The sequence below is a fragment of the Ilyonectria robusta genome, assembly GCF_021365365.1.
Source record: "Ilyonectria robusta strain PMI_751 chromosome Unknown BGZ61scaffold_26, whole genome shotgun sequence".
Taxonomy (NCBI): domain Eukaryota; kingdom Fungi; phylum Ascomycota; class Sordariomycetes; order Hypocreales; family Nectriaceae; genus Ilyonectria; species Ilyonectria robusta.
The window spans coordinates 132,977-158,142 of NW_025764460.1; the positions used below are offsets into that span (position 1 = coordinate 132,977).

At 50.9% G+C, this 25,166-nt stretch overlaps 9 protein-coding genes across 9 annotated transcripts; 5 read left to right on the forward strand and 4 right to left on the reverse strand.

Annotated features, from left to right (window-relative positions):
• Positions 1-3,052: 3,052 nt before the first annotated feature.
• BGZ61DRAFT_509497 (uncharacterized protein) lies at positions 3,053-5,999 on the forward strand (the record flags this gene model as incomplete). Its single annotated transcript, XM_046252009.1, has 13 exons — positions 3,053-4,040; positions 4,093-4,145; positions 4,194-4,284; positions 4,351-4,379; positions 4,461-4,466; positions 4,500-4,595; positions 4,626-4,678; positions 4,709-4,781; positions 4,839-4,994; positions 5,031-5,189; positions 5,220-5,511; positions 5,542-5,606; positions 5,640-5,999. 13 exons carry the CDS (start codon positions 3,053-3,055, stop codon positions 5,997-5,999), a joined length of 2,421 nt encoding a protein of 806 aa, XP_046098076.1.
• A 1,223-nt stretch (positions 6,000-7,222) lies between these two features.
• On the reverse strand, positions 7,223-8,341 carry BGZ61DRAFT_364628 (kinase-like domain-containing protein; the record flags this gene model as incomplete). The annotated part of the gene is made up of 1 exon (XM_046241536.1): positions 7,223-8,341. One exon carries the CDS (start codon positions 8,339-8,341, stop codon positions 7,223-7,225), a length of 1,119 nt encoding a protein of 372 aa, XP_046098077.1.
• Positions 8,342-9,876: 1,535 nt separating this feature from the next.
• On the forward strand, positions 9,877-11,139 carry BGZ61DRAFT_365099 (uncharacterized protein; the record flags this gene model as incomplete). The annotated part of the gene is made up of 4 exons (XM_046241581.1): positions 9,877-10,081; positions 10,135-10,259; positions 10,309-10,661; positions 10,719-11,139. The coding sequence occupies 4 exons, from the start codon at positions 9,877-9,879 to the stop codon at positions 11,137-11,139; spliced, it is 1,104 nt and encodes a 367-aa protein (XP_046098078.1).
• A 39-nt stretch (positions 11,140-11,178) lies between these two features.
• BGZ61DRAFT_461092 (uncharacterized protein) lies at positions 11,179-12,001 on the reverse strand. Its single transcript, XM_046247092.1, has one exon. The coding sequence runs from the start codon at positions 11,687-11,689 to the stop codon at positions 11,396-11,398; it is 294 nt and encodes a 97-aa protein (XP_046098079.1). The 5' UTR covers positions 11,690-12,001; the 3' UTR covers positions 11,179-11,395.
• Positions 12,002-12,639: 638 nt separating this feature from the next.
• Positions 12,640-14,574, reverse strand: BGZ61DRAFT_509500 (cytochrome P450). Its single transcript, XM_046252010.1, has 4 exons — positions 14,260-14,574; positions 13,577-14,210; positions 13,198-13,523; positions 12,640-13,138 (listed from the first exon to the last, which is right to left on the reverse strand). The coding sequence occupies exons 1-4, from the start codon at positions 14,476-14,478 to the stop codon at positions 12,767-12,769; spliced, it is 1,551 nt and encodes a 516-aa protein (XP_046098080.1). The 5' UTR covers positions 14,479-14,574; the 3' UTR covers positions 12,640-12,766.
• A 299-nt stretch (positions 14,575-14,873) lies between these two features.
• Positions 14,874-16,481, forward strand: BGZ61DRAFT_400133 (homogentisate-dioxygenase). Its single transcript, XM_046243025.1, has 2 exons — positions 14,874-15,017; positions 15,065-16,481. Exons 1-2 carry the CDS (start codon positions 14,950-14,952, stop codon positions 16,350-16,352), a joined length of 1,356 nt encoding a protein of 451 aa, XP_046098081.1. The 5' UTR covers positions 14,874-14,949; the 3' UTR covers positions 16,353-16,481.
• Positions 16,482-19,481: 3,000 nt separating this feature from the next.
• On the forward strand, positions 19,482-20,410 carry BGZ61DRAFT_537913 (uncharacterized protein; the record flags this gene model as incomplete). Its single annotated transcript, XM_046254591.1, has 3 exons — positions 19,482-19,667; positions 19,733-19,796; positions 19,893-20,410. 3 exons carry the CDS (start codon positions 19,482-19,484, stop codon positions 20,408-20,410), a joined length of 768 nt encoding a protein of 255 aa, XP_046098082.1.
• A 393-nt stretch (positions 20,411-20,803) lies between these two features.
• On the reverse strand, positions 20,804-23,996 carry BGZ61DRAFT_483654 (uncharacterized protein; the record flags this gene model as incomplete). Its single annotated transcript, XM_046249514.1, has 2 exons — positions 20,804-23,525; positions 23,590-23,996. The coding sequence occupies 2 exons, from the start codon at positions 23,994-23,996 to the stop codon at positions 20,804-20,806; spliced, it is 3,129 nt and encodes a 1,042-aa protein (XP_046098083.1).
• A 409-nt stretch (positions 23,997-24,405) lies between these two features.
• On the forward strand, positions 24,406-25,100 carry BGZ61DRAFT_118010 (uncharacterized protein). Its single transcript, XM_046237008.1, has one exon. It carries the CDS (start codon positions 24,422-24,424, stop codon positions 25,055-25,057), a length of 636 nt encoding a protein of 211 aa, XP_046098084.1. The 5' UTR covers positions 24,406-24,421; the 3' UTR covers positions 25,058-25,100.
• Positions 25,101-25,166: the final 66 nt, after the last annotated feature.

Sequence of the window (25,166 nt, forward strand, 5' to 3'; positions counted from 1 at the left end):
CCTACCTGATAAGCTGAGAAGCGGCTGGGGAGCGATGGTGTTGTTGGCCACCTGTTTCGAAATTAACTCGCAAGCCCCAAATTCCAATTGGATTTACCCAACTAGGAAATTCCAAAGTGATTCGAGACCCACATGAGAATGATGATACCCGTGGCTAGCTGACGTCTTTGATGAAACGCCTGACTGCAACAGTCTCCAATGTCAGCCATGCTAAGAAAGGCTCATCTTAGCACCCATGGGCGAAATTTAGAATGCGCATGACCTTGGTGTAGTTTTGGGTTTACCTAAACAGGAAATTGCAAGAACTATACCAGCTTGATCGATTCCTCTTCAATGCCAAGCTGGCGTTGAGTCTTGTGGTTAAATACCACTATCCAACTTCCTTGGGTTCATTTAGTAACTGTCTTCTCCATCACTGCTACAAAACGTCTTCACAACTTATTTCATTCAATCTATCAACTTTACCCTGCCAAGAAATCTTCCGTCAACAAAAATATGGCAATCGACCCTATGCAACAAGCCGACAAAGCACGCAAAGATCACCTGGTTGTTCATGCCGGGGCATGGGCTCAAGGTCACTCTGCCCCTTCCCCTTCAGTTGAAGTACGTATTGGGATACGCATTGGAAGCGTACTATAGCTAACAAGAATAAGTCGGCAGACACTCACATACTCCATGGTGCTCTGGAGATTCCACCAAAAGCCCAAGGGGCTGATAAATCTCAATCCGGCCCTTGGAATGTTTACAACCCAGGCCCAAACGCGACCGTGACCACAAAGGGAAATGAATGAAATGATCTTGTTTTGCCAGCCGAACTCACAATGTTGTATGGGATGTGAGGATCGATGAGGTCGATGTACCTCGACAACAGCGACTATCCAACACTGAAATGGATGCAATAAGTAATAGGCAGTGTTTCGAGAGGATCTTTTGGGAGTTATTGGATCGGGGCGCAGTCTTTTTGTCTTCTTGGGTATGTCTAAGTTTGCACGCTCGGACAAAACTGGCATTTACAATGGGTTCAATGCAGCTGGTTAAATAATTATGCTTGGACAGAGTTGTTTTATATGAATCGTTGGAAATACAGACCGCTGACGGCGTCTCAACTAATACTGTTCAATCTTGCGTTTCCCATAACTCCCCATCGGACGCTAAAAATCGTGGTCTTATCAAGTTGAAAGATTCTCTTTGTCACCACCATCCAGAACCTCCAAATCTTTAATCACCGGCTCTAATATCCAGTATGAAGAGACCGGGCGTTTTTCAACCCAAATATCCCAGGCCGTCTTGCCCTCTGCATTTCCATGGATGGATCCGCACCTGCTTCAAGGAGCAGTTACTTCATACATTCCAGCTCGCTGCCGCTCATCACCTTATCGATCGCTGCACTCGCCAAGATCATCAGTGCCGTGAAACCGGCCTTGGTGAGACTACTGATATCTTTCGCAGCGCCATTATCGATAAGCAGCTTCAGCATGGCAGGATCGCAGTTCTAACAGGCGAAATGCAGTGCTATACCGCCGGCACAAAGATCGGTGTTCCCGGTTTGTTTCGCGTGTACGTCGCCTCCATTTCGTAGTAACATGACCATCATTCGTTTGCGCATAGACGCATTATCAAGAAAACAACTACCTTTTGGTCGTTTGTGCACTCGCGGTGAAGCTAGTCAAATCAGAGCTGTCATTCCTTCCGTATCCCGAGCGTCAAGATTGAGCTTCCCGGAGACTGCGTTTGTGGCAATTACCTGAAATCTGTTGCCGCCCTCGAGAATTAAGCTTTCGGGGATAAGTTGAAATGGACGACGGCTGCCTCTAAAGGGTAGAGATTGCTGTAGGATTGTATGCAAGATATTTAGCCCGGCTCCGGAAACGCCGTTGACATCAGCACCATGGTTCAACAAAGTTTTGATGACTTCTCGACTATCGACATCAAGCGGTAAGCGGCGCGCATATGTCAACGGGGTATCGCCATTGCCGTCTGTGCAGTTGGGATTTGCACCTTCTGTTGGTGCTATTTGTTTATGTCACCGTTGATGAGTCAAAGAGTAGACACCCGGAGCGGCGGCGTAACCAAGATCCTTATTAGAGTGAAAGTGAGATTTAGACGGAGATGGGATTTAAAAACAAAAGAAACTTCTCACGAGCCGATTGCCTGGTAACCCTCTCTGTCATATAGTTACGGCTACAAATCACTATTGTTTCCTTGCTTTGGAACTTGGAAGACACCCTGTGACAATTTTGCAATTTGTCCACACAGCTTGTGTGTCCGGAATAATGTTTTGCCGTTATCCCATCTCAACAGAGCCTTGGCAGAATGCGCATCATCCATAACTAGCACTGAAGTTATCTAAGACTTAGCGAACTGAGCTCTAAAACGTCACTATTAATAGGCTACAAGGCGAAGGATTTATTAAGACGAAGACATAGCGAGGTCCAGGCCCATACATTCCGTAACGAAATCTCCTAACCGAGCACAAGCTGGTGGTAGAGCGGGCGCAGCGGCATGGGCCATCCCGCGACACACTATTTACGATAATTCTTTCTCATTGTAGTCTGTGACTAGAAGATCTGCGACAGCCAACTGACGAAGCTTTGAACCGTACGATTCAGGTGAAGGTCGGCACAGATCAGTTTATGGTCGGTAAACAGGTGTGATGCTGCCCTGTACCATAGAACGTTGTCATTGGGCGAGACGTGCAAATAAGCGCCTGCGGCTGAGGAGTAGTAAGCAGGTGGCTGATCATGGATTTCTCCTCAATTTGCTTCAGCCTGACATTTGAGCGATAATCGCAGCGTCGTGACATCTTCCTTCATCCACATTGTCGTCGTTAGACTCTACGCTCTGTCACTTGAACTTTAGGACAGAATAGAAACTTCCACTGCATCTCCTCAACCAGGACGGATAAGTTTGCGCTGTCAGGTTGGTTGTTGTGTTTGGCGGTCTGCGGACGGATCCGCCTTGTCCAAGAGCAGGTAAGTAATTTTCTACTAAACCTCGACAATTATTCAATAATCATCCTTCCTAGCTTACCTTTCACCTGGAACATCTGAAGATGCCTCTACCTGGCGACTACACCGTCGGTTGGATATGTGCCATGAGTACAGAATACGTTGCCGCGCAAGCTTTTCTCGACGAGGAACACGAAGGACCAGATCATATGTCGCACCATGACAACAACGACTATACACTCGGCAGAATATGGAGACACAATGTCGTCATCGCTGTTTTGCCCGATGGGGAGTACGGAACATCGTCTGCCGCAAGTGTTGCAAGAGATATGACGCACAGCTTTTCGAATGTCAGGATTGGTCTGATGGTTGGCATTGGTGGTGGTGCTCCAAGCCGAAAACATGATATCCGACTAGGTGATATCGTGGTTAGTACTCCTCGGGATAGTAAAAGCGGTGTGCTTCAGTATGACTTTGGTAAAACTGTTCAAAACCGGAGCTTCCAAAAAACAGGCGTCTTAAACCAACCACCTACAGTCCTCCGGGCAGCAGTGAATGGACTCAAGGCACAATATGAGAGCCATGGTCACACCTACAAAGAGGACATGGAAATGATCTTCCAAAAGAGGCCGAAACTGCGGAGGAAGTATGGTCAGCCGGACCCAAGCAGTGACAGACTGTATCACCCCGGAGTTATGCATCCTGAAAATACTGACTTGAGCTGTCTGGAAACATGTGGTACCGATTCATCAAAGCTAATATTGCAATCCGAACGCTCCGAAGATGACGACAATCCGACAATCCACTATGGCACCATTGCCTCAGGGAACCAGCTGATTGAGGATGCTTTGGTCAGGGATAAGCTTGCTGAGGAAGAAGACATTCTGTGCTTTGAAATGGAAGCGGCAGGTCTTATGAACTATTTTCCTTGTCTGGTTATCCGCGGCATATGTGACTACTCTGATTCTCATAGGAATAATCAGTGGCATGGCTATGCAGCAATGGTGGCTGCTGCATATGCCAAGGATCTTCTGCATCGAATAGCTCCAAGTAGAGTTGAAGATAAAAGAAAGATCATCAATGTGCTATCTGGTATTTTTATATTTTAAATTATACGATTAATATATGCTAATCCGATACACAGGCCTTCAGGGAGTTGCAGAAGAACACCGGAATATTGCAAAAGAGCAGCTCCAAGTATAGAAAGATCTCGCCAAGAAATTGCTTTCCAACGACGAACAAGAGTGCCACCAGCTGTTTCGCCTTACCAACGGCAGCAGGGATACCACGTACGAGTGGTATAAGGAACGAGTGGAAGAAAGAGTCCAAGGCACGTGTATGTGGTTCCTCAAGCACAAGCACTTTATCGAGTAGTTGAATCAAGAGTCTGGCCCCCTTCTAGTCTCGGCGGACCCTGGCTGTGGAAAGTCCGTACTGGCCAAATATCTAATCGACTCCGGCCTACCACGATCAACAACTATCTGCTACTTCTTCTTTAAAGATTAAGATTAGAACACTGTTCGACAAGCGCTCTGTGCACTTCTTTATTAGCTCTTCTCTCAGAAGCCATTCTTAATTGGACATGCCATGCCACAATTCCTTAAGGATGGGCAAGGCTTGATTAACTCGACAAAATCACTCTGGAAGGTTCTACGGAACGCTTTACAAGATCCCCAGGCAGGACTGGTAATTATTGTTCTTGATGCTCTTGACGAATGTGCCGAATCTGAGTTCGAAGGCCTGGTGCGAAATGTGGAGAGCCAATTCCGCAGCAAACATATGGGCGAGAGCAAGTTAAAGTATCTTCTGACGTGTCGCCCGTATGAGCAGACTGTATCCAAGTTCCATGGCTTGTTAGCCATCTTTCTAAATATATGAATACCAGCAGAGGAAGAGTTAGATACAATCAGTCAGGAGGTACGTCACGTCATTGTACTCCGGGTCAATCAGCTGTCGAGGAAGAAGCATCTATCGACCCAAATTAAGAGCCACCTCGAGACAAGATTACAAGAGGTTACCCATTGCACATATCTTTGGGTGTATCTTGTGTTTGACTATCTGGAGAAAGAAGACTTTAAAAAGATAACCAAGGGGGTTGAGTATATTCTTACAACACTTCCGAGGAGTATTAATGAGGCATATGAGAAAATTCTCACCAGGACCAAGGACGATACGATGGTTCGGCAAGCCTTGAGCATTATCCTGGCAGCGAGCCGGCTATTGACCGTCTCGGAGATGAATGTTGCCATAAATACAGACTATACATCACAGTCTATTTACGACCTCGATTTAGAGGATGATGAGCACTTCAAGACGCGTCTCAGATCTTGGTGTGGATTGTTCGTCTCAATCCATCAAGGAAGTATTTATTTCCTTCACCAAACAGCTCGCGAGTTTCTCCTCGATGATTTGGCATCGCCTGCGACTACATCGCCGCAGCTACTCTGGCATCACTCTATCGCTATCAAAGATGCACACGCTATTCTCGCGGAGTGCTGCGTGCTTTATCTGAACCTCTTCAACTCAAATGTTAGACCACTGGCAAATTCAAATGCGGAATCCAGTCAGTGCTTTGATCGGCGCGCCTTTTTAGATTACTCGGCCAAAAATTGGGGCGCTCACTTCTATCGGGCTGATATCACGGACGATGATGCTATTGTACCTTGTGCGCTGAGAATTTATGATTATAAGTCACTTAGCTACTTGGTTTGGATGAGAATTTATTGGATGACTTTGGGGAGGATGTTGCCTAGTTATTGGCCGGACCTCTTGCTGGCGTCCTATTATGGCCATCGTGTCATTGTTCGGCGGCTACTCGAGAAGGACGCCGACGTCGAGTCCAAGGACGGGTATGGTCGAACACCGCTGTCATGGGCTGCTGCTGAGGGGCACGAGGCCATTGTTCAGCTGCTGCTCGAGAATGGCGCCGACGTCCAGTCCAAGGACAAGCAAGGTTGGACACCGCTGGCGTGGGCTGCTGCAGAGGGGTATGCGGCCATTGTAGGGATGCTGGTTGAGAAGGGTGCCGACACCAAGTCTAAGGATATCTAAGGTCTTACACTACGAATGCGGGCTGTTGGGGAGGGGCGTGGGGCTATTGTAAAGCTGCTGTTCGAAAAGGGCGCCGACTTCGAGTTCAAGGATAATGTTACACATGATATAGGCCATAGTTGTGCTGCGGATTAGTGGAGTGTTCATTCCACTTCTGCCGTAGCCGCCAATGCGATAGATAACCGAGGTCGATAGCTGCTGTTACAAGCTACCAGAGCTTGGGATACGGATCTTGTAAAGCTGTTGCTTGAAAATGGTGCCAACATTGGATGGAAGAATAAACAGGGTCGAACGTCGCTGTTATAGGCTGTTATACGGGAGAACAAGAATGCTGCAAAGCTACTGCTTAATATGAACACCAATATTGAGTCTAAGGACAACTTTACTGGTCGGGCACCGCTATTGTGGGCAATTATAAAGAGGCATGAGGCTGTTAAAAAGCTGCTACTCGAGAAGGGTACTAATATCGAGTCTAAACATAACCTTAGTGACTGATGCCGCTATCTCGGGCGGCTATAGTGCGGCGTATGACTGCTGTACAGCTGCTGCTCGAGAAGGGCGCCAATATTGAGTTCAGAGACAGCTATACCGGTCGGACGCCGCTATCGTGAGCTGTTATGTTAAGGCACGAGGATATTCCGAAGTCCCTATGAGAAATGGACGCTAACATCGAGCCCCCCAAGGATAATCAAGGTCGAGCTCCTCTGTTATCAGCTACCGCTCGGGAGCGCGATTCGATTATCAAGTTACGTTCATGTCGATAACTAGTAGATACAAGATCACGCTCTCCTTGTTTTGGAGAATAGTACTTGTGTAGTGTGTTACAGGCAACAGGAGCTTTTAATGCATTGTATTGCTTTCCCGAATTTATTCCTACTACAGATAGTGAAGCACTCTTAGCAGTGGCTAATCCCTTCCCTACCTTAACTCAAACCCCCTAGGCTTGCACCTGGCTGGTGGCTATGTAGTTATACTTGCACACTGCCTGATTATGGCAACCATGTTAAAGATCAAAAAAATCCAGGTTCATTTATCTTTAATCTCTTAGTTTCATGCATCTGCAGTTCTTGACAAAGGGAAGAAACAACTCAAGCGAAGATGGAGATATTTTTGTCAACCTGTTGTTGATATTTGACAAGCAGTTACTTAGGTGATACTCTTTCAACCAAAATCATATATGGATCATGCTTCGTGAACTCTTCATTTCATTTTCTAAAATCTATCTAAACTCCCAGGAGCTCCAGAGTCTTGTGGTCGACAATAGCCGTCGAGTACCGCTCGCTGATGGCAAAGACAATCTCGTCCGGCTGCATAGCCTGCGGAGTCATCGCCCACAGGAAGCCCTGCATGGCGTAGCGGCGGTAGTCATCCCACACGTCCTCTCGCGACAGCTTGGGACCTCCCTCGGCGTGGAGCGCCTCCAGGTACGTGTCAACCAGCTCGCCCTCGCTGCTGCGGCGGTCCTCGACGGACAGCGCGCCGGTGAGGAAGTAGACCAGGTCAAGAAGAGCTGGACCGTATTGGAGACCCTGCCAGTCGATGAAGCCAGGCGTGCCGTTGTTGGCGATGAGCGTGTTGCCGACGTGGTCGTCGCCGTGGATCAGTGAGTAGAAGCGCATGTCCGAGTCAGCATGCTTCCATAAAGCCTCAAAGCCTCTCTGGATACGCTCTCGGTCCAGGAGAACCTCAGCCACCGGGGGACGGATCTTCTCGTCGAAGCGAGCACCCCAGGGCTCGGGCTTCAACAGGGCGAGAACAATATTCCGCACGGGGTTGGCCAACTTCTCGCCGTCCTTGCCAAACAGCCAGGGGAACTTGGCCTCCTCGCTGTTCCACGTCTTGCCGTGCAGACTGGCCAGCTGCTTGAGGGCATCGCCAACGCGGCTGGGCGTCCAGGGCTCCAGCGGCGTGCCGAAGGAGCACTCGTGGGCGACGTTGGACATGATGACGACGCCCTGGCCGTTGACGGTGTCGGTGCCGCAGAACCAGATCCGCGGCAGCAGCATGTGGATGACGGGGGCAATGTGGTAGTAGAACTCGGCCTCGCGGCGGTACGTGGCCCACATCTCCGGGAAGTGCTCGCGGATGACGGGGTTGAAGCCGCCCTTGACGCAGACGCTCTTGGGGATGTCCGTCTCCACGCCGTCGGCGAAGACCAGGTCTACGAACAGCTTGGACGCGGTGCCGTGGCTAACGCTCGTCATGGTGAAGTCTTTGACGGCCACGGCCAAGACGTCCGAGAGCCACTCGGCGGTGACCTCCTCGGGCGTCATGGGCAGGGGCTTGTCCGAGTCGAAGACGCCCCGGGCTGCCTTGGGGCTGTAGATCAAAGAGTTGGCCATGGTTATGAGAGGGAGGGTTGAGGAGGCGTGGAAGGAGTCTATCTGGGAAGTGTCTGGCCACTGGCTCTCCTCCCGCGGTGTGGAGAGGGTTATATACCTCCGTCCAATGCGGACTCTTGAAGTTACCGACACAATCAACAGGGACAAGCCTGCCCTTGCCGGTGAATAGCTAGCCGTTACTCGCTTAGAGTTCTCTTCAAATTCATGCTATCGCCGTGCCTGGTCCTCTATTTTCTCACCCGTACTAGCTTAGTATAGCGTCAACCCTGCTCAGACTACGTTGCAGCGGCAGCGTTAAGACGCGTCTCCCGCGGCGAGCCCCTAGTCGCTACGGACCGCTTCGTCTAGACTGCCCCTGGCTAGCTTTTTGCCGTGACCTGATCCGTTGAACTACGTCTTAGCAGGTAGTTTCATGGAGCCATTCTGCCAAGTTTCCCCACACCCCGTTTTGGCCAAGTTGCCGTGAGAGAGGGGCGCGCCACGACGCAAGGAAGACGTGCGAGGCGTCGAGTCTTTGTCGTTCCAGGCTTGATTTTGCGCTCTGTGGCTGGCTCTGGTGAGACGGATTGACGCATGACAGCCGAATGAAATGTAGACAGGCACAAGTGCAAGGTCATCCAGACTCTCGGCCCCTGAGGATTTACCTGAGCGTATGTTTCCCTGATCGACACGCCTCACCCCTGAGACAACCCGATGCTTGAACGCACTACGGCACTGCCAATTGCAAGGCCCGTTGGCAACAAGGCCGGGATGGGATCTTCAGTCTAGCTTGCCTAGTTCAGCCTGTGGACCCCGGTCATTGTTCCTTGCAACTCTGGAGCACACTACCTACTCACTACTTAATTAGTACTCCGTACGAGACGAGAAGGTTCAGTAGTGCGGACAGGCCAACTTACAGTAGAACCGGCCATCTCCCGGTCCCCGGGATGCTAATCATTCGTCCCCACTGCCGGATTCAAAATGAGTCCGCCACATTGGCCTCGATACGTACGACCACGCACAAAACACTCACGCGTGCCATGGATCAGGGTCTCAGCCCAGGAGAACGCCTCTGTATGGATCAAGCTAATGCACTCACCATTTCTTGAGCCCTGCCAGGCCCAGTTTGAAAAGCACATCTTCAAACCCTGGCTCTCATTCATAAGGCAATTGTCTGCCCATCCACACCACTCGCCCGACCATTATCGCCGTTACTCCTGTCGATTCAGGAGCTCCAGGGCCCATCACGACTCGTTCATCCCAGTCTGCCGTGGCCTTGGCCGTGGAGCCCTGTCACATCGCCTGCAGGCCACCACCCCCTTGGAGACGAGAGACAGGCCTTCCCAGACCTCAGGCTGGGTTTGCGGAGCTTTTCGATGCACTCTTAAACCATCTTGTTTGCATTCCAGCTGCTCGGGATTTGTCTTGCAACTTCTTCATACACGCCACCACAAAGCGAAGACACACTCGAGTCGCACAGGCGTCCGGCGCGACTGCTTCTCCCCGATGAGTCCGAGCTAGAAACGCCTACGACCACAAAGCGGTGAACCACAACTATGAGCACTTCCGAAGTTGACATTTACAACACGGCCGTCGTCCCGCCTCCCGATGGCGTAACCTCCAACTTCAACCGGGGATGGTCCGACGTGCAGATGGCGACGATTATCGTCTTCGGCGTCACCTACTTCCTCGCCACCGTCTCCATGGTGCTTCGCTACATCACCAGCGCCGTCATTGCGAGACAATGGGAGATTGACGTCGGTGAGTTGGGACGCTGGTCCATGCGATTGCATCCAAGCTTACAAGGCGCATAGTGTTGATCACGTTGGCATGGGGCGCGGCCTTGGGCTACTTCATCTCCGTCAGTTTCTGCATGGCGCATGGCTGGGGACAGCATGCGTGGGATATTACCATTGCAGATGCCACGCAGTATTACAACGTAAGATATGAAGCCGTCTGCATGTTCGAGCCATGACTGACAGATGCAGTATCTGCTCCCCACGACCCTGACCTACATGTGGAGTCCGACCCTGACCAAACTCTCCATCCTGAGCGTGCTGCACAAGATCAGTCCGTCGACGTGGTTCCGCGGCGGCGTTTATGCCATTGCCGGCATGCTCATCGCGTACACCATCACCTTCACCGTGCTCCTCTCCGGACCGTGCAACCCGGTCGACGCTGGAAATAGCGTCTGCCTCAACAATTTGGCCATTGCGCAGGTGGCACTGAATATTTTTACCGACTTGTCTATTATTATTCTTCCTCTTCCGACGCTTCATAAGCTCCAGATTCCATTCCGGCAGAAGGTGGTGGTGGGCGGCATCCTGTGCCTCGGGTCTGCGTACGTATTTCATGCCTCGGCTGGTGTATTGATGCTGTCTTGCTAATCGAATCCTAGTGTTCTGGTTGCTTCCATCGCCCGAGCCCCGTACGTCAAGATTATGGCCACGAGCCTCGACTTTTCGCGTAAACAGGCCGAAGCAGGCGTTTGGTCACTAGTCGAGCTGAACTTTGGCATCCTATGTAACAATATGATGCGGCTGAAGCCCTTTCTCAACCGATATCTCCCCAAGCTGCTTACATTGCTCGGACTCTCCTCGGCGAGGTCGAAACCCCAGGCCGACAGCTCTACGAGGGGCGACCGAAACTGGCGACGTGGCAAGCCGTCTCACAGCTACCAACTGCGCAGCCTAGAGGCCAATGAGCCCCGGCGCAAGTACGAGGGCGGCAACGAAGTACAAGTCGACGGATATGGAATTGAGGGTTCCGACAAAGCGGCGTCGCGTCAGAATGGCAGCACCGACAGCATCTTGAGGTGATGCAGGGGAAAGGGTCTGCGACCCGGGAAGAGGGAGGGTGTGCCTCTGGATATCTCCAGGGTGCCTGTATTACTATTACCAACTAATGTAGATATCAAGAACGACAAGAAATCATGAGCTAGTATCTCTTGAGTGCACGTAGTCTATGCAGGGTGCTGCATGTGAAGCCTAAGCCGTGAAGGTTTCCGGCTCGTGGATCGGCCACTGATGACGGCGAGCGCTGTGAGATTTACGAAAAATGCGGACGATGCAGGGATTAACGCCGCGGCAGAGTAGGCTCAATCGGGCAAAGCCGAGGGTATAACGAAGTCGTGGCGTCGAATTTTCGTACCGACAAGCCTCGTGGTTGTGACACGCAACCATTTCCCCGGGTTTTCTCCCAGACGTGGTGTACCAGTCCCGGAATGCCGGAGACAATAGAAGGATTGTGATATCTGAGCCAAGGAGAAGAGTGTGTGCTCATCAGGGCTGTCACACACACCAACATGCTTCCCCAGACGCCACGAAACAGCCCGGTTCCTGCGTCTCTGGCCCTAGAGACGGGGTTCATGGCAGCCGAAAATCAGCAGTATGGGTTTTCTTCAGCACAAGGAACAGAGAGAATGTTGATATACACTGTATCATGCAATGCTCTGTCCTGGTGCTCTGTCTGGTGACAGCCTCTCGGCGCAGGTCTCAGCTACCACAACCACACGCGCATAGCCGTACCCTGACGCCAACACATCATCATATAGCAGCTCGCGGGCCGAGAGGACCTGGTGGATGGTAGTTGACACGCTGACTCTGCGCTGTGCCGCAACATGAGTCAAGTCGAAGCTCCGGATCGGGCTCGGGAAGAGTACCGGTCCTCTCCAGGTCAACATCCGGAGTGTGTACGACATTCGTGACGAGATGCAGCTCCATCAGACAATAACCTTGCAGCACCCTTGACAGTTAGTGGAGTAGAAGGATCATCCACAGCGGGGCGTGGCAACAATTTATAATGTTTTTCTTATGTCAGGGTCGGAGATCACGACACTCCGACAGGGGAACTTTACGCTAAACAAGCCGGGAATAATGGAGTCAGACAAGGGTACGGCAGCATTGAGACCTGCCAAACACGGGAAAAGCGGCCAAGTTATTTGCATTGGCAGCTGTCGGGTCCATATTATCAATCTGGCTGAACCAAAGAGAGAATGCCCAATCCGTCATGATACCCGTGAGGGAATAATTGGTGATGTAAATGATTGCCCGGGTGTCAACTTACCCTAGACCAAAACACGACTTTTCGCGAATTGTCACCACCAGCTCCTCTGGTTGATAGTTAATCATTGCTACACATTCAAACGCTCGGAGTGACTTCTGGGGTTATAACCGTAGTAATATCTTAGAATTATTGCTGTGACTCCCCCATAGGTCATATCTAGCCTACTTTTCACAGATATCGTGGCCCAAAACACCTCGCAATTCTGAAATCTGGCAGATCATGCGGTATAATAATTTGACAAAATCCCCACGTTTATCAAACCAATTCTAACTTGATTGAGATATGTCTGAGCATAGGATCTAAGCAAGCTCCATTTTATAGGATTTAACCCACTTCTTCCCATCAAATTGTTCACATTCCCTGTATCCGCATCCATCGAATCTACAGATCCACCGTCCTTGCTTCCGAAGCAGCAATCCACTGCTTCAACTTGGCCTCAGATCGCGCCTTCAACCCAATCTTGAACGGTTTAGGGTCGGTCGTCAAGGCCGTGGGGTTGGAAGTGCACTCGATGGCGTCCATTCCAGGACGGTCAGCCGCATCCCGCGCGGGGAGGATTTCAAACGCCGTAATCAGGCGGATGTAAGCCGTGTACAGCTCGCGGTTGGCCAAATGTGACCCAGCGCACATTCGAGATCCGGCTCCGTAGGCGTAGTGCGGAGTGCCACCTTCCTTGTCGTTGAGAAAGCGCTCGGGAATGAACTCGTAAGGCTGATCGAAGCGTTTGCTGTCATAGTCTGCTGCATAGGCGTTCTGCATATTCGTTACTTAGACTGCTCTTTAAGACAGAACGTTGAATGACTGCAACTTACCATGAAAAACGTGGTTCCTGCTGGGATGACCGCTCCTTCATAAGGAATATCCTTGATGCTGGCACGGGGAAGGCAGATTGGAATGACAGTCCAGTACCGAAGCGTCTCCTTGACCAAGGCAGTGACATAGGGAACCTTTTCTTCGAGCAGACCCCTCTCCCAAGCCTCAGCACCATCCGGATACGCCTCCTCGATTGCCTTGAGGGCTTTGGCTTGCACAGCTTGACCTTCGGGGCTTGAGAGATAGGCGAGTCCCATGACGAGATTTACCGGGACAGTGTCCAGGCCGGCAGAGACCATGGTCAGACAGATGGACTTGATTTCGGCTGAGTTGTTTATGTCAATATGTGAACCTCAAGGGGCGTAGGAATAGACAAACCTTCATTCAACTTGGCATTAGGATCCTTCAAGATGTTTCCAGTGATGCATGGCTTGTCGGTTCCATCCGCGATTTGCTTCTTGAGGCCGTTCAACAGGTTCGTCAAGTACGTGTCTCGCCTGGTTCTAAATTCTTGCGCCGAGTTGTTCTGAACACTCCAGAGACGCAGCAGCGGGACATAATCTTGCCAGTTGTTGCTGGTAGACCGAAAGTTGGAAATCTCGCGCTCCACATACGTGATCTCCTGGAGGAGCTCGTTGTCGATGTTTCCGCCGATGCGGCAGCCGTAGTTGAGGGTCAGAGACGTGTTGAGGGCGAATCTAGCAAAGTAAGGCGACGGGTCGATGTCCTTGGTGCCGCCTTCGCAGTCTTTGAGCATCTCCTTGATGCTGGTTGTGGATTCTAGGTCGAGGATGGGCATGTAGGACTGCACTGCAGGGCGGTTGAGAGCAGTACCAGCGGCCTTGCGTCGGGCTTTGCACGACTCATCCCATGGCGAAGTTCCAATGGTGAAGCCTTGAGATGAGGAGACGACGGAGTGAAATGTGTGGAAGGTGGGCCGAGAAATAAGTGCAGACTGATGAGTGATCCAGATGTGCTTGACTGCCTCATACGAATTGACAAAGATGACGCGCTTCCATATTGTTAGCAGGCCGCAATTGACCCAGGTCAAAGCCACATACCCTATTTCCAAGCCGCGTCTGGAAGACAGGACCATACTTGGCAGCCCATTTCTGCGCAACACGGGCGTGATCTGTGCCCAGCTGGTACAAGTTTCCAAAGATGGGAACGCCGGGAATCTCGGGGAGGCCCTTGATCTTGGGAGTGTCGGTCGAGTTTAGATACTTGACCAGCAAGTAGATGATGATGACGCTGGCGGCGTAGATGATTTGCTGAGACATGTTGAACTTGGCGAGCGAGTGATGAGAAATGCAGCTCACAGCCGCGTCGTCGTGAGCATACTTATGCTGTTTGAGTTGTCTCACGGCAGTTGTCTTTGCGAGACGTCACATGTTGAGATCCCCGCGTTTGCGGAATCGGTCGCAGCCAGTTACATCGATTCGATTTGGCTTTACGGAGGATGTCTCCTTTCGTACGTTGACATCATCGTCCCGAATCCGACTCCGCGAGTTGATTCCGATTCCGTGCCGATTCCAGCTGCGCCAGGCTGGACGCGGCTTAGTGGTGTGTCGGCTATACACGCTCCAAGATGCGCGGACGAGTAAACTTCGTGATTGTATAAGAATGACATCTGGAGTTAATTAGAAGATTGTCTATATTACAGAGTTTATTTTGTATATGAGTTGTCTGGAAGAATCCCATATTAATACATTTTTGTTGTTGTTCTTCATCTTGCTACCCACTCTTTAGCCATGCCTCCATCCGTGTTTCCAGTCGCTGAAAAATACCAGTACCAAAACGGTTTTGGTTGTTATCATGAGTATGAGCAGTGTATCTCTTCGCACAATAAATACTAACAATCCCCAGGAGTGAAGCTATTCCGGGAGCGCTCCCCGTAGCCGCCAACTCGCCACAGAAGCCCCCGTACGGCCTCTACGCCGAAAAGTTCTCGGGCACTGCTTTCACAGCTCCGAGACACTCCAATCTTCAGTCGTGGCTGTACCGCATCTTGCCGGCCGCTGCGCATCGCCCGTTCGAACTGTCCAAGACGCAGCCCTCGGGTCATTCACTACAAGGCAGTGTACCGCAGTTCACGCAGGTCCCGAATCAGCTGCGATGGGATCCCTTTGACATCGCCGACGACGCTGATTTCGTCACCGGGCTGCGGCTTGTTGCTGGAGCTGGCGATCCTGCCGTTAAGTCTGGTTTGGCCATCTACGTGTACGGCGCCGGCCGCAATATGAATACCCAACAAGCGTTTTACTCGGCCGATGGGGATTTTCTCATCGTCGCCCAGCATGGCGCACTGGATATCCAAACGGAGTTTGGAAAGCTCCTTGTACGACCTGGCGAGATTGCCGTGATCCCTCGAGGAATCCGCTACAGGGTTGAGTTGGTGGAGGGCCCTAGCCGTGGCTACATTCTGGAGCTCTTCGAGGGGCACTTCCAGCTTCCTGAGCTGGGCCCTATCGGATCTAATTGTCTGGCGAATGCGCGAGACTTCCAAGCGCCGGTGGCTGCGTACGAGGATAACGAGACCGAGTGGCGCATCACAGCCAAGTTTGGCAACAGGCTCTTCGATGCCGCGCAGGATCATAGTCCGTTTGACGTAGTAGCGTGGCATGGCAACTATTATCCCTACAAATACGACCTCGGGAGATTCAACACAGTCGGCAGCATCAGCTACGACCACCCGGACCCAAGCATTTTCACTGTACTCACAGCTCCAAGCCCAATTGCAGGTACAGCAGTCGCCGACTTTGTCATCTTCCCGCCGCGGTGGCTGGTCGCCGAAAACACGTTCCGTCCGCCGTGGTACCACCGCAACACCATGTCAGAGTTCATGGGCCTGATCTCCGGCGACTATGATGCCAAGGCCGCAGGAAAGGGCGGCTTCCAGCCCGGCGGCGCGTCGCTGCACAATGTCATGGGTGCTCACGGGCCGGACTCGCAGACGTTCGAAAAGGCGAGCAACGCCGAGTTGGTGCCGCAAAAGGTTGGAAGCGGAAGCATGGCGTTTATGTTTGAGAGTTCGTTGATGCTGGGTGTTACTGAGTGGTCACTCAACAGGTGCCAGAAAGTGCAGGAGCTGTATAACGAGCACAGCTGGGGGCAGCTCAAGAGAAGATTTTCGCCACCTGGTTTGTCATTGTAGGTATCGAGAATAATCCGAGACGCTAGAGTTATTATTGTCGTGTTGGATGGTCTGAGATGCCATGCGGGTGCTATCTCGGAATGATTCAAGAAGTTATCCTTTGATCCAAGCAGCCATCAACGAAATGAGAACAAGTTGAGGCGGACACGAGCTGTCTAGAAAACTTTGTTAATATTGGCTAACCACGTCCCCTCAACTCCAAATGGAGTATTGGTCAAGGTTTATCTGATTCCTCAAGGTGACCAGTCCAACATTGTCCATCCAGGTATCCACATGGGATCTACTATATATTTGTTCCCAATCGCCCGTGTACGTTCAACAAACTTGATCCGTACTAAAACTTCCTTGTCTTCCAATGTTCGAGACAACATCCCTCATCACAAAATGGAAACCTTCCACTTGTTCCCTCAGTTCCCCTACGATATCCGTCACCAGATCTGGTCAGAGGCTCTTGCTAGAGCCACGCATCGCGTCCATTCTCTCGGCATTTCAGGATGCGAAGCATGCTATAGCGGGGAAGAGAGTATGCCACACAACGCCACACTGTCGGTCAGAGAGACAATGTTGTCGCCGTTATCAGAGACGACCATGACCCCCCGCCGAGTTGCAGCCGTTTGCAGCGAATCGAGGAGCATCGCTACAGCTCTCCTCCCGGATACCCTCGATATTCACTTCTCAGCGAGGTATATTGAGACTCGCCCAGACGTAATAGGGAGACGATGGATTTTCCGGTTTAATTCCGCAACAGATGTCATATGCTTTAAGCCTCATATTTACCTGAGTCGCTGGTCTCCCTGTCACCGCTTTGAGAATCCCGGCGCATCTCTCCTGCAACTTTCATCCATCACTAACATGGCTTTTGACCTCCGTTTCTTCTCGGTATGGAAATTGTATTTCCTACCCTTGTTCTCGGCGCTGCGCCGGCTATATCTCATCCTATGGGACCCCAAGAATCCTCAGTTCGAACATGTCCTTTCTAAGTGGGAAGTGGAGGGTGCGGAGGATGGCAAGTACTTAACAGGGTCTGATATACATCCTAAGCGATATATCGTTCTGGATAGAACACAGGTTTTAAATTATTGCGGTTGAAAAGCTTGATATTTGGTCATTGTGGTAGCATTGGGTAAGAAATGCTTGAATTGTGGATAAAACTGTGTTTTTTTTGGACCTTGAGTCGGCAACGTGTTCACCTTGAGGGAGCAGACAGAAGTTAGATTAGATCAGTTATGGATAGAACAAAAGTTCCTCAACGAAAGGGTCGGAATGAAGAGGAACTCGAAATTTTCCACAAAGAAGGCACCTGGGCACGGTCGCTCGATTCATACATCCGACTCCTGTCTGTGAATGTGCTACTCCTAACGGGTAGTGTACGGAGAGATTATTGGAGCTACTGAAACACACTTAGAAACGCTACCCTTTTCGGAGCGTCTGCTTTGTGTATACCCATCCATGCCGGTTCGTTTCTAGTCGATTTATTGGGTCAACATTCGGGCATTGAGCAAATTCACAAATATGTACAAGTATCTCCATGGGTGATGGATGGGAGCGTATTAGAATGCATAAGCGTGAATTGCGCCGTTCATAACGATAAAATTTCCTGCTGTGATAACAGGACGTCTACTCGTGTCTGAACATCCTTAGTTGGAATCCGTCACTTGGCTATTCATCCCTACCCTCCGTTTCCAACCACTTGAGATGCGAACAGGCCGTCTGGCCAGTCAACTGGATTGATTAATGCTACTCAAACTGTCTGTGATGAACAATGATCATTCGTTCCTTCAAAATAATGTAAATATCAACTAGAAAGACAAATTGGGACAAAGAAACGATAACTTATATTTTCTCGCCATGTCAACCAGGCTCGACTAGCATAAAATCGAGGTCTTGGAAAATGTCTTGTCTACAGCAACACAGAGCAACCAGGCATCTCTAGTGAATGTATAGAACCAGAACCACACAGATTATTCAAATTGTCAAAAGCTCCTAAATTCACGTAGAACTAGATTGCATCAGGTCATCACTCTCCAATCTCGAGATGGCTGCCTTCACGCTCTTTCACGATTGCTTTCTTAGATCCGTCCTAAATTTCGTTCGAGGCCCTTATCAAGGCGACACATGGCCATGTATCCTTGGAAATGCTAGTTGTGCCGGCCGCAAGAAAGAGGACAAAAAGCTGGTCAAGCCCCTCTCCCTAGATACTCCACGGGTCCAATCATACCAGGAAAGGTCTGTCTGCAGCCGGCCAGAAATTGCTTTGGAATGAGCTGGGCAATATAGATTGATTGATTATTACCCCACAGTGGATGTGACGATGGTAGTTTCGATGGCCTTAATCATCTTAGCTAACAGACGGCCGGTCTTCCTAAAATGTGTTCGACAGCCTCGAGTTCTCTCAACCACGTCAGCTGAAAATTTGATCTGCAGCCACTCAAGCCATTACTCCTGAATCCTGCAAGCTGAAAATTTGCGCTTCAGCATGACCCAGATACTGCAAATCAATTGGTTCCGGTGGCCGATTATGCGGTCTCGGCTCTTGGCCATTCAGCCACAGTTATTTTTATCCCCTCACTGTATAAAGTGCGATTCTCGGCATAAAATTGAAGACCACAGCCTGATGTGAGACATGCAACGTGTTGTTAACGAGCGAAACCGGCTGTCATTAGTCATCTCTCTGTTGTACGAGACACGTCGGCCCTCTCCACCGCTTCTCTCCCAACAACTTCTCCACGATTCATCACGCAGTCATTCATCACGCGGTATCAACAGCCCCTATTCAGCACCTATCAAAAAAACCGTTGCACAAACATGGCCGATGGAATAAGCCACCAGAGCACCCTTACGGCCGAGGACGGAATGGCCAATCCGAATGCTTCCTTTGTTCCCGTTTCAATGCTGCATACGTTTGAATGTTTGAGAAATATCGTCGTTACAACGTGGGAAGATATGCTCCCTATTTTTGACTCTCTCGTTCTGTCGGCCAATCATCATCCAACTCCGAATAGTATAACAGACAACCAGGGGGCATCTACATCACAGGTGACATCTTCTGCGACAGCGACAACACCAACTGCATCGGAGCCGCCATCAGCAGTAGCTGATGTTTCGGATGTCGCTAGAGCTACTGCAGCCATGATTGACGACAGCTGCCCTAAGTCCGGTTCTTCTGAGGATACCGCAATTTTCTTGATGAAACTATGGCAGATTTTACTCGCTATTGTTCCCTTTTGTCCGTACGACCATGTTGCCCAGGATCAACTTATCGGTGTCCTCGAGAGCTTGCGATCGCTCCCGGAGACCATAATTTGGATTGAGGAGGTGAGTGGCTCGAAGCTTCTGGAGCATTCCCTGCGCAAGAATACGATCTAATAAAGACTGTCTAGAGGGAGGTACGTTTGTGGAAAGATTTCCCGCTACTATCGAATCACATGCGTGCAGCTTGGGTTAGTAAGTGACGCCGCCTTTTTGATTGTCTCTTCCTCCTTACCATTTTCTTCTGCGAACACAAATCATCAAATTCAACGCTGACTAGAGACTGAGCAGACCCCATTCACAAATCCGAAATGCCCCAATTCATGGGATCTGATGAAGAAAATGTAGAACAGTGGGTCAACCTAAACGCCTTCGCCGCCCGAATCATGAACAAGGGCTTCCTGAACTGTTCGGTGTTTGCTTTCACGGAGATTGTAGGTGCTCTAGAGGATGAACTTCCTCCCACGGCGGGTCTGGTGCGTGAATACACGATCAGTGTTGCCAGCCACTGGATCTCTATCTGTGGTACCCAGCTCTTCGAAGATGCTTTTACCGGCAATACCCTCACTGGGACAGAGCGGCAGGAGATAATCCCGGGGCCACTGTACGTTGGTTCTGGAGGACAGCCTGGTCATTCTATCGACAGGTGGAGGTTCTGGCAGAGCCAACTCGCTGAGTTTGGAAACCTTGGTCTGAATCCAATCTGCCTTGGGGCCAGCCAAGCAGCTCATCGCATGGAAGAGATTATGAACCAGAACGATCAGGCAGAAGCAATTCGCCTTGGGACAGCCCAGGAGCATCGACCATAGGAAGGAACGTGATGACAGCATGGAGCAGGATCAAGAGAATAACAGGAATGACGGGAGATACACTGGCTGCAGGGCAAAGTGGGAGATAGGCTATCCCTACTAAGATCCATGAAAGAAATTTTGGATTGCGATTGATTGTATCTTGGCAAAATTACGATTTCAGGCTTTGAATCGCGTTTCCTGTACTCCATCATATCCCGCGGAATGTATATGTTGGTTAAATGTCTTTGTTACCTACCCTCAGTCTCTAGCCATGCGGCAACGCGCCCATTCTGACTACTTGTATTGTCAAATAACACGTGAAATATTTTAGATGAAATAATGATGATTAATCTCCTCATGGGGCCCAATGAACTACAAGGACAACCTAGGACCCATCTCAACATTACCGACTCAATCAACGGTGGCTTCCTCGTCGCCCCCTCTCCGTCTCCGACCACGAGATGGCGGAACTCCTCCAAACACTGGGTGGAAATAGGGTATCGGGATAAAGGCATTTTTCAAAACTGGCAACGGAGGCACCTTGTCGTGTGCATTTCGCCCCTTCCTACCGTGACCCCCAGTTCTGCCTTTCCGGTCGAGATCTGGTATTGCTGTATTGGGTCCATCAGGATCAGATGGAAGATAATGCTTTGGAATGTATGAGCCGTCCCAATATCTGTGTCTGGAATCCGCGGCTTTTCGCTGTTTTCGCTTGTCCGATGTCGAGGGTTGGGGGCTTTTATCGTTGGAATCGACTTGTTCGGACTCATGATCGTTGAGTGGGCCTAACAATTCTTTTCCGGGTTGAGCATCGGAAGAGAGACTCGGTTTGCTTTCGATCGCCTCGCTGGAGACGATTTGTTGATTAATTATTGCCGGCACCTGGTAGTTCTTGTCCAGGCTTTCCTCTCCACTCATCTCTGGGGCATTATCCTGGTTTTCGACCAGTGGCATTTTCTCGACAGCTGTGTAGTTGGGAAACCCAGAGTTAACCAAAGTTGGCGTTTCGTCCGTGTCATCCTCCCTAGAATCTTCCTCGAGGGTATGTTGCTCCTCTTTTACTGGCTTTGTATACTCCAGAGGATTGTAAGTCGGAACAGACTCCTCAGTAGCCGTGGTCCACGACTCAGCCACCACAGATCGATCGTCAGGTGACATCGTTTCGTCATTCGATATCACGGAGTCAGTCGTTTGTGTGGAAGTCGTCTCCTGGTCGCTATGATCTGGTGCCGAAACGAGCACCGGAGATTGAGAATTCGGTTCCTGCTCCGGACCTGACTCGTCGATTTGACTCGGCTGCTCATTCTGTTGCGGAGTGACAGTTTCTCTATCGTCTGAGCCTGACTCCTCACAGGTGGAAACTGACCGAGAACTGTTGCTTTCATCCGGATGTGGTGGGTAATGCATAAACACCGGAGGCGACTGGAAGTGCAAGCCCCCAAACATGACGGCCGTCGCTAGGCCGGAGATTGCTTCGACGATCGGATCAAGCAGCTCTTCTCTTACCATCCGCATGTCCCTGCGCATCTCTCCATCCTCCTCATTCCGTGGCCTACCATCGCGGGAACTTGTCGAGACGTATGAGTGGTAGCTGGCAACACTAGGAGAGTATCTCCGCCGAGAGGACTGTCGCCTGTGATCCGTTGGGTAGTTTTCATGGCTCTCCTCGACAACGTCTGGATCCGTTTCGGGTGCTTCGGGAACTGCAGGCGGAGGCGAACGCGATCCCCAAGCAGGTGATGGTGATGAATGCTCGGAATAGCTTGCGCGACGACCATGGGCTGGTCGGAAAGGGGGAGTCCGTGGTGGTGGAGATTCTTCGTATGTTCCCGCTCGGTTGGCTCGCATGTCTCTCAGCTCAGCTCTCAACCTCTCCGTCTTTTCGAGAGCCTCCATAGCTTTGTTGACCTGTATTTCCATCTGAATTTGCAGACTCTCAGCTTCCGCGTCTCTGATCTTTTGCTCCGCTTCGAGAGTCTTGATCACTTTCATGGTAGATTGGACGTCGTTCTTGATCAACTCCTCGAATCCCTTCAGTCTCTGCACCTCGGTTCTTGCCCACTTTTCCGTCTTGTCTACTCTCTTCTTTTGAATCTCAGATGCCTTTGAGATGGACATTTCGACCTCGCTCCGGATCAAGGCTTCAAATTCCAAGCGTCGTTCCGCCTCCGATTTTGCCCTCATTTCCGATTTCTCATCGCGCTCTTTCTGGGCTTCGGCTGCCCTCCTCAAAGACTCATCCACTTCCCGCCTAATGGATTCACAGAATTCTCTTTGTCTCTCTGCCTCGGCCCTCGCCCTTGCTTCTCTTTCCCGATCCCCTTCGTATTTGGCGTGGAAGAAGCTAGCACTCATTGGTTCCGGCACTCCTGAGGGCTGTGGTCCAGACCCCAGTGGAGTAGGAGCTGGCGTATGCTGTTGATGCATGTAAGAACTAGGGATTGCGGCCATGTATTGAAGTCCCGGGTCACCGGGGTGTGCTGCAACGGATGGTCCAGCATAAGCCATGTTCGGAGGAGGGGGGGTCGGCATGTTTGCGCCGGGACGCTGAGAGGGATGTACAGTGTATACCCCGGCAGGCGTCATGCCATATGTATTGGATAAGTGCTGACGAGGCTGGCGATGATCGGGATAGGGCTGCTGTTTGTGACTCGCAGCCTCTCTCGGAACACCACGAGGCGCGTTGTACCGAACTAGGTCATTCCCATGACGTGCCCGCCTACGGTGCGAGTCATGACGGCTGGCACGAATATCGATGTCGTCTTGGTCGAAAGAACCAACACGCGGGTCATGGTGAGTTCCTGCTGGTCGCCGCTGTAACCGAGGATCCAGCTCTGCCCTCATAGGGCGTGCTGGGGTCGGCACTGCAGGCCTGGCTGAAATCCTTCGATTTTCGTCTTCGATCCGATCACGCAGTCTTTCCCGAGATAGGCTTCGGCGAATTCTTTCTCGAGATGGGCTTTGATATCGTCTTGACTCCCTGACTGTGATCGGAACCGGAATCCGAGCTCGTTTGCTCGGCTCGATGATTCGTATTGGAGACGGGCTTCGTTCAGCTCGTCTTGACTCTCTGATTCGTATCGGAGACGGGCTTCGAACTCGCCTGGTCTCTATGATCCGTCTAGTCCGATGACTGCACAGGTAGAGAGACTTGTCAGCAGGACGACAAACCTTACAGACTCCAGTTGAGGACTCACCGAGTAGTTGGTCTCTCGACTACAGAGCTTGAATCAGAAGGTTGATGGTACTCATACTCATCTTCATAATCATCATCCGCCACCTCGTACTCGAACTCATAATACTCGTCATCTTCCCTATACTCGCGCGCAGCTTCGATGTCGCGCCTATAGTCATCCTCCCATTCTCGCTCTCGCACTACTACCCGCTCTGGTCGTTCTCTTTCCCGTACTTCTACCCGCTCTATCCGCACTGGCTCTCTCTCTCGCTCCCTCTCTCGATCTCGCAGCCCCAGCTCCAGCTCGAAATTCGCCTCGGCAACTCTCCTTCTGTAAATCTCGTCAGCAGAACTCGCACGCTCATGCCTACGCTCAAACCTCTCCTCTGGTATAGTTGTCGGTCTTCCAGAGGTTCGCGCAGCGCTCATGATTTGCGTCAAGGCGGGGTTCTGCAACGGTGCGCAACCCGGCGTGGATGAGATATTTAGTTCCAAAAGATATCGTCACTCGACGTTTGAGAGAAGGCTGACAGCATGCATATGACGGGAAATGAGATTAAGCCGCATACAAGGATGCTCTGCACCAGGGGCTGACACCTTCCCTGTATTGCCTCGTCGCACAGAGTGCCGTGGATGTCTTGGCTGCTGACGGGCTGAAGAGCTGAAATGCACGACAGTCACAATACGACCCTGGTTTCAGCCCAACCCACCCCATTTGCATTTATCGAGGCAGAGTGGGTGAACCCTGTCGTATCAGAACGTACAGATTGGTGCAGGAATCAGGGCCATTAAATACCCCTGGTCGTTTTGCACAGCCTGGTTGAGAGGATGTTGCAATCTTCAAACTCGCCAACATGTCCGGCGCTGAAGTCATAGGTCTCGTCTCGGGAATCATCGCCATCGTCGATGCCGCTATCAAAGTCTTCAACGCTGCCTCAGATACCTCCGGCCTGCCATCTTCTTTCCGTGATGTAGCCTCGCGACTCCCGCTCATTAAAGACTCACTCTCCACGGCGCTAAAGGGCCTGCAAGATGACCCCGAAACGCCCGAGTCCACCAGCGCTCTCACAGCGATGCTCAAGGCCTGCACCGACAAAGCTACCGCCCTCGAGGCCATTTTCCAGGCTGTCATCCCAGGAGAGGGGGCTTCCAGGTTGGAGCGATATTCCAAGGCGATGAAAACTATCCCAAAGGGCGGAAAAGTTGAGGGCCTGATGACCGGGATGCTGGGAGATCTACAGGTGCTGATCTTCCACCGCACCTTTAAAGTCGCGACGAGGGCGCAAATTGAGCGACTGATCGCGGAAGCTGGGAAAGGGCACGAAAATGAGATTGCAAAACAGGCTTCTCCATCCATGGTATTTCACAATACTGGATCAGGGTCCCAGATAGTGAACTCATCAGATGGGAGCCAGAATATCAACATGGGCTCGGGTCAACAGTTTAACGGCGATGGGTTTTCGGGGACAATCAACTTCAACTGGAAATGATTCGAATGAAGCCTTTCGAAAATTAAGATATATATAGCTGATAATGTAAAAAAGAAAAAACACTCAGTCACCCGCACCTACCTATGACTATCTAAATGCAGCCGCTCGT

Bases quoted from the DNA above. Each gene is read 5' to 3' on its own strand.
- BGZ61DRAFT_118010 (XM_046237008.1), top strand. From the start codon at position 24,422: ATGTCCGGCGCTGAAGTCATAGGTCTCGTCTCGGGAATCATCGCCATC.
- BGZ61DRAFT_461092 (XM_046247092.1), bottom strand. From the start codon at position 11,689: ATGAACCCCGTCTCTAGGGCCAGAGACGCAGGAACCGGGCTGTTTCGT.
- BGZ61DRAFT_400133 (XM_046243025.1), top strand. From the start codon at position 14,950: ATGCCTCCATCCGTGTTTCCAGTCGCTGAAAAATACCAGTACCAAAAC. The intron at 15,018-15,064 runs GTATGAGCAGTG...AACAATCCCCAG, and splicing joins GGTTTTGGTTGTTATCATGA to GAGTGAAGCTATTCCGGGAG.
- BGZ61DRAFT_509500 (XM_046252010.1), bottom strand. From the start codon at position 14,478: ATGTCTCAGCAAATCATCTACGCCGCCAGCGTCATCATCATCTACTTG. The intron at 14,211-14,259 runs GTATGTGGCTTT...ACAATATGGAAG, and splicing joins AGACGCGGCTTGGAAATAGG to CGCGTCATCTTTGTCAATTC. The intron at 13,139-13,197 runs GTAAGTTGCAGT...ACGAATATGCAG, and splicing joins CAGGAACCACGTTTTTCATG to AACGCCTATGCAGCAGACTA.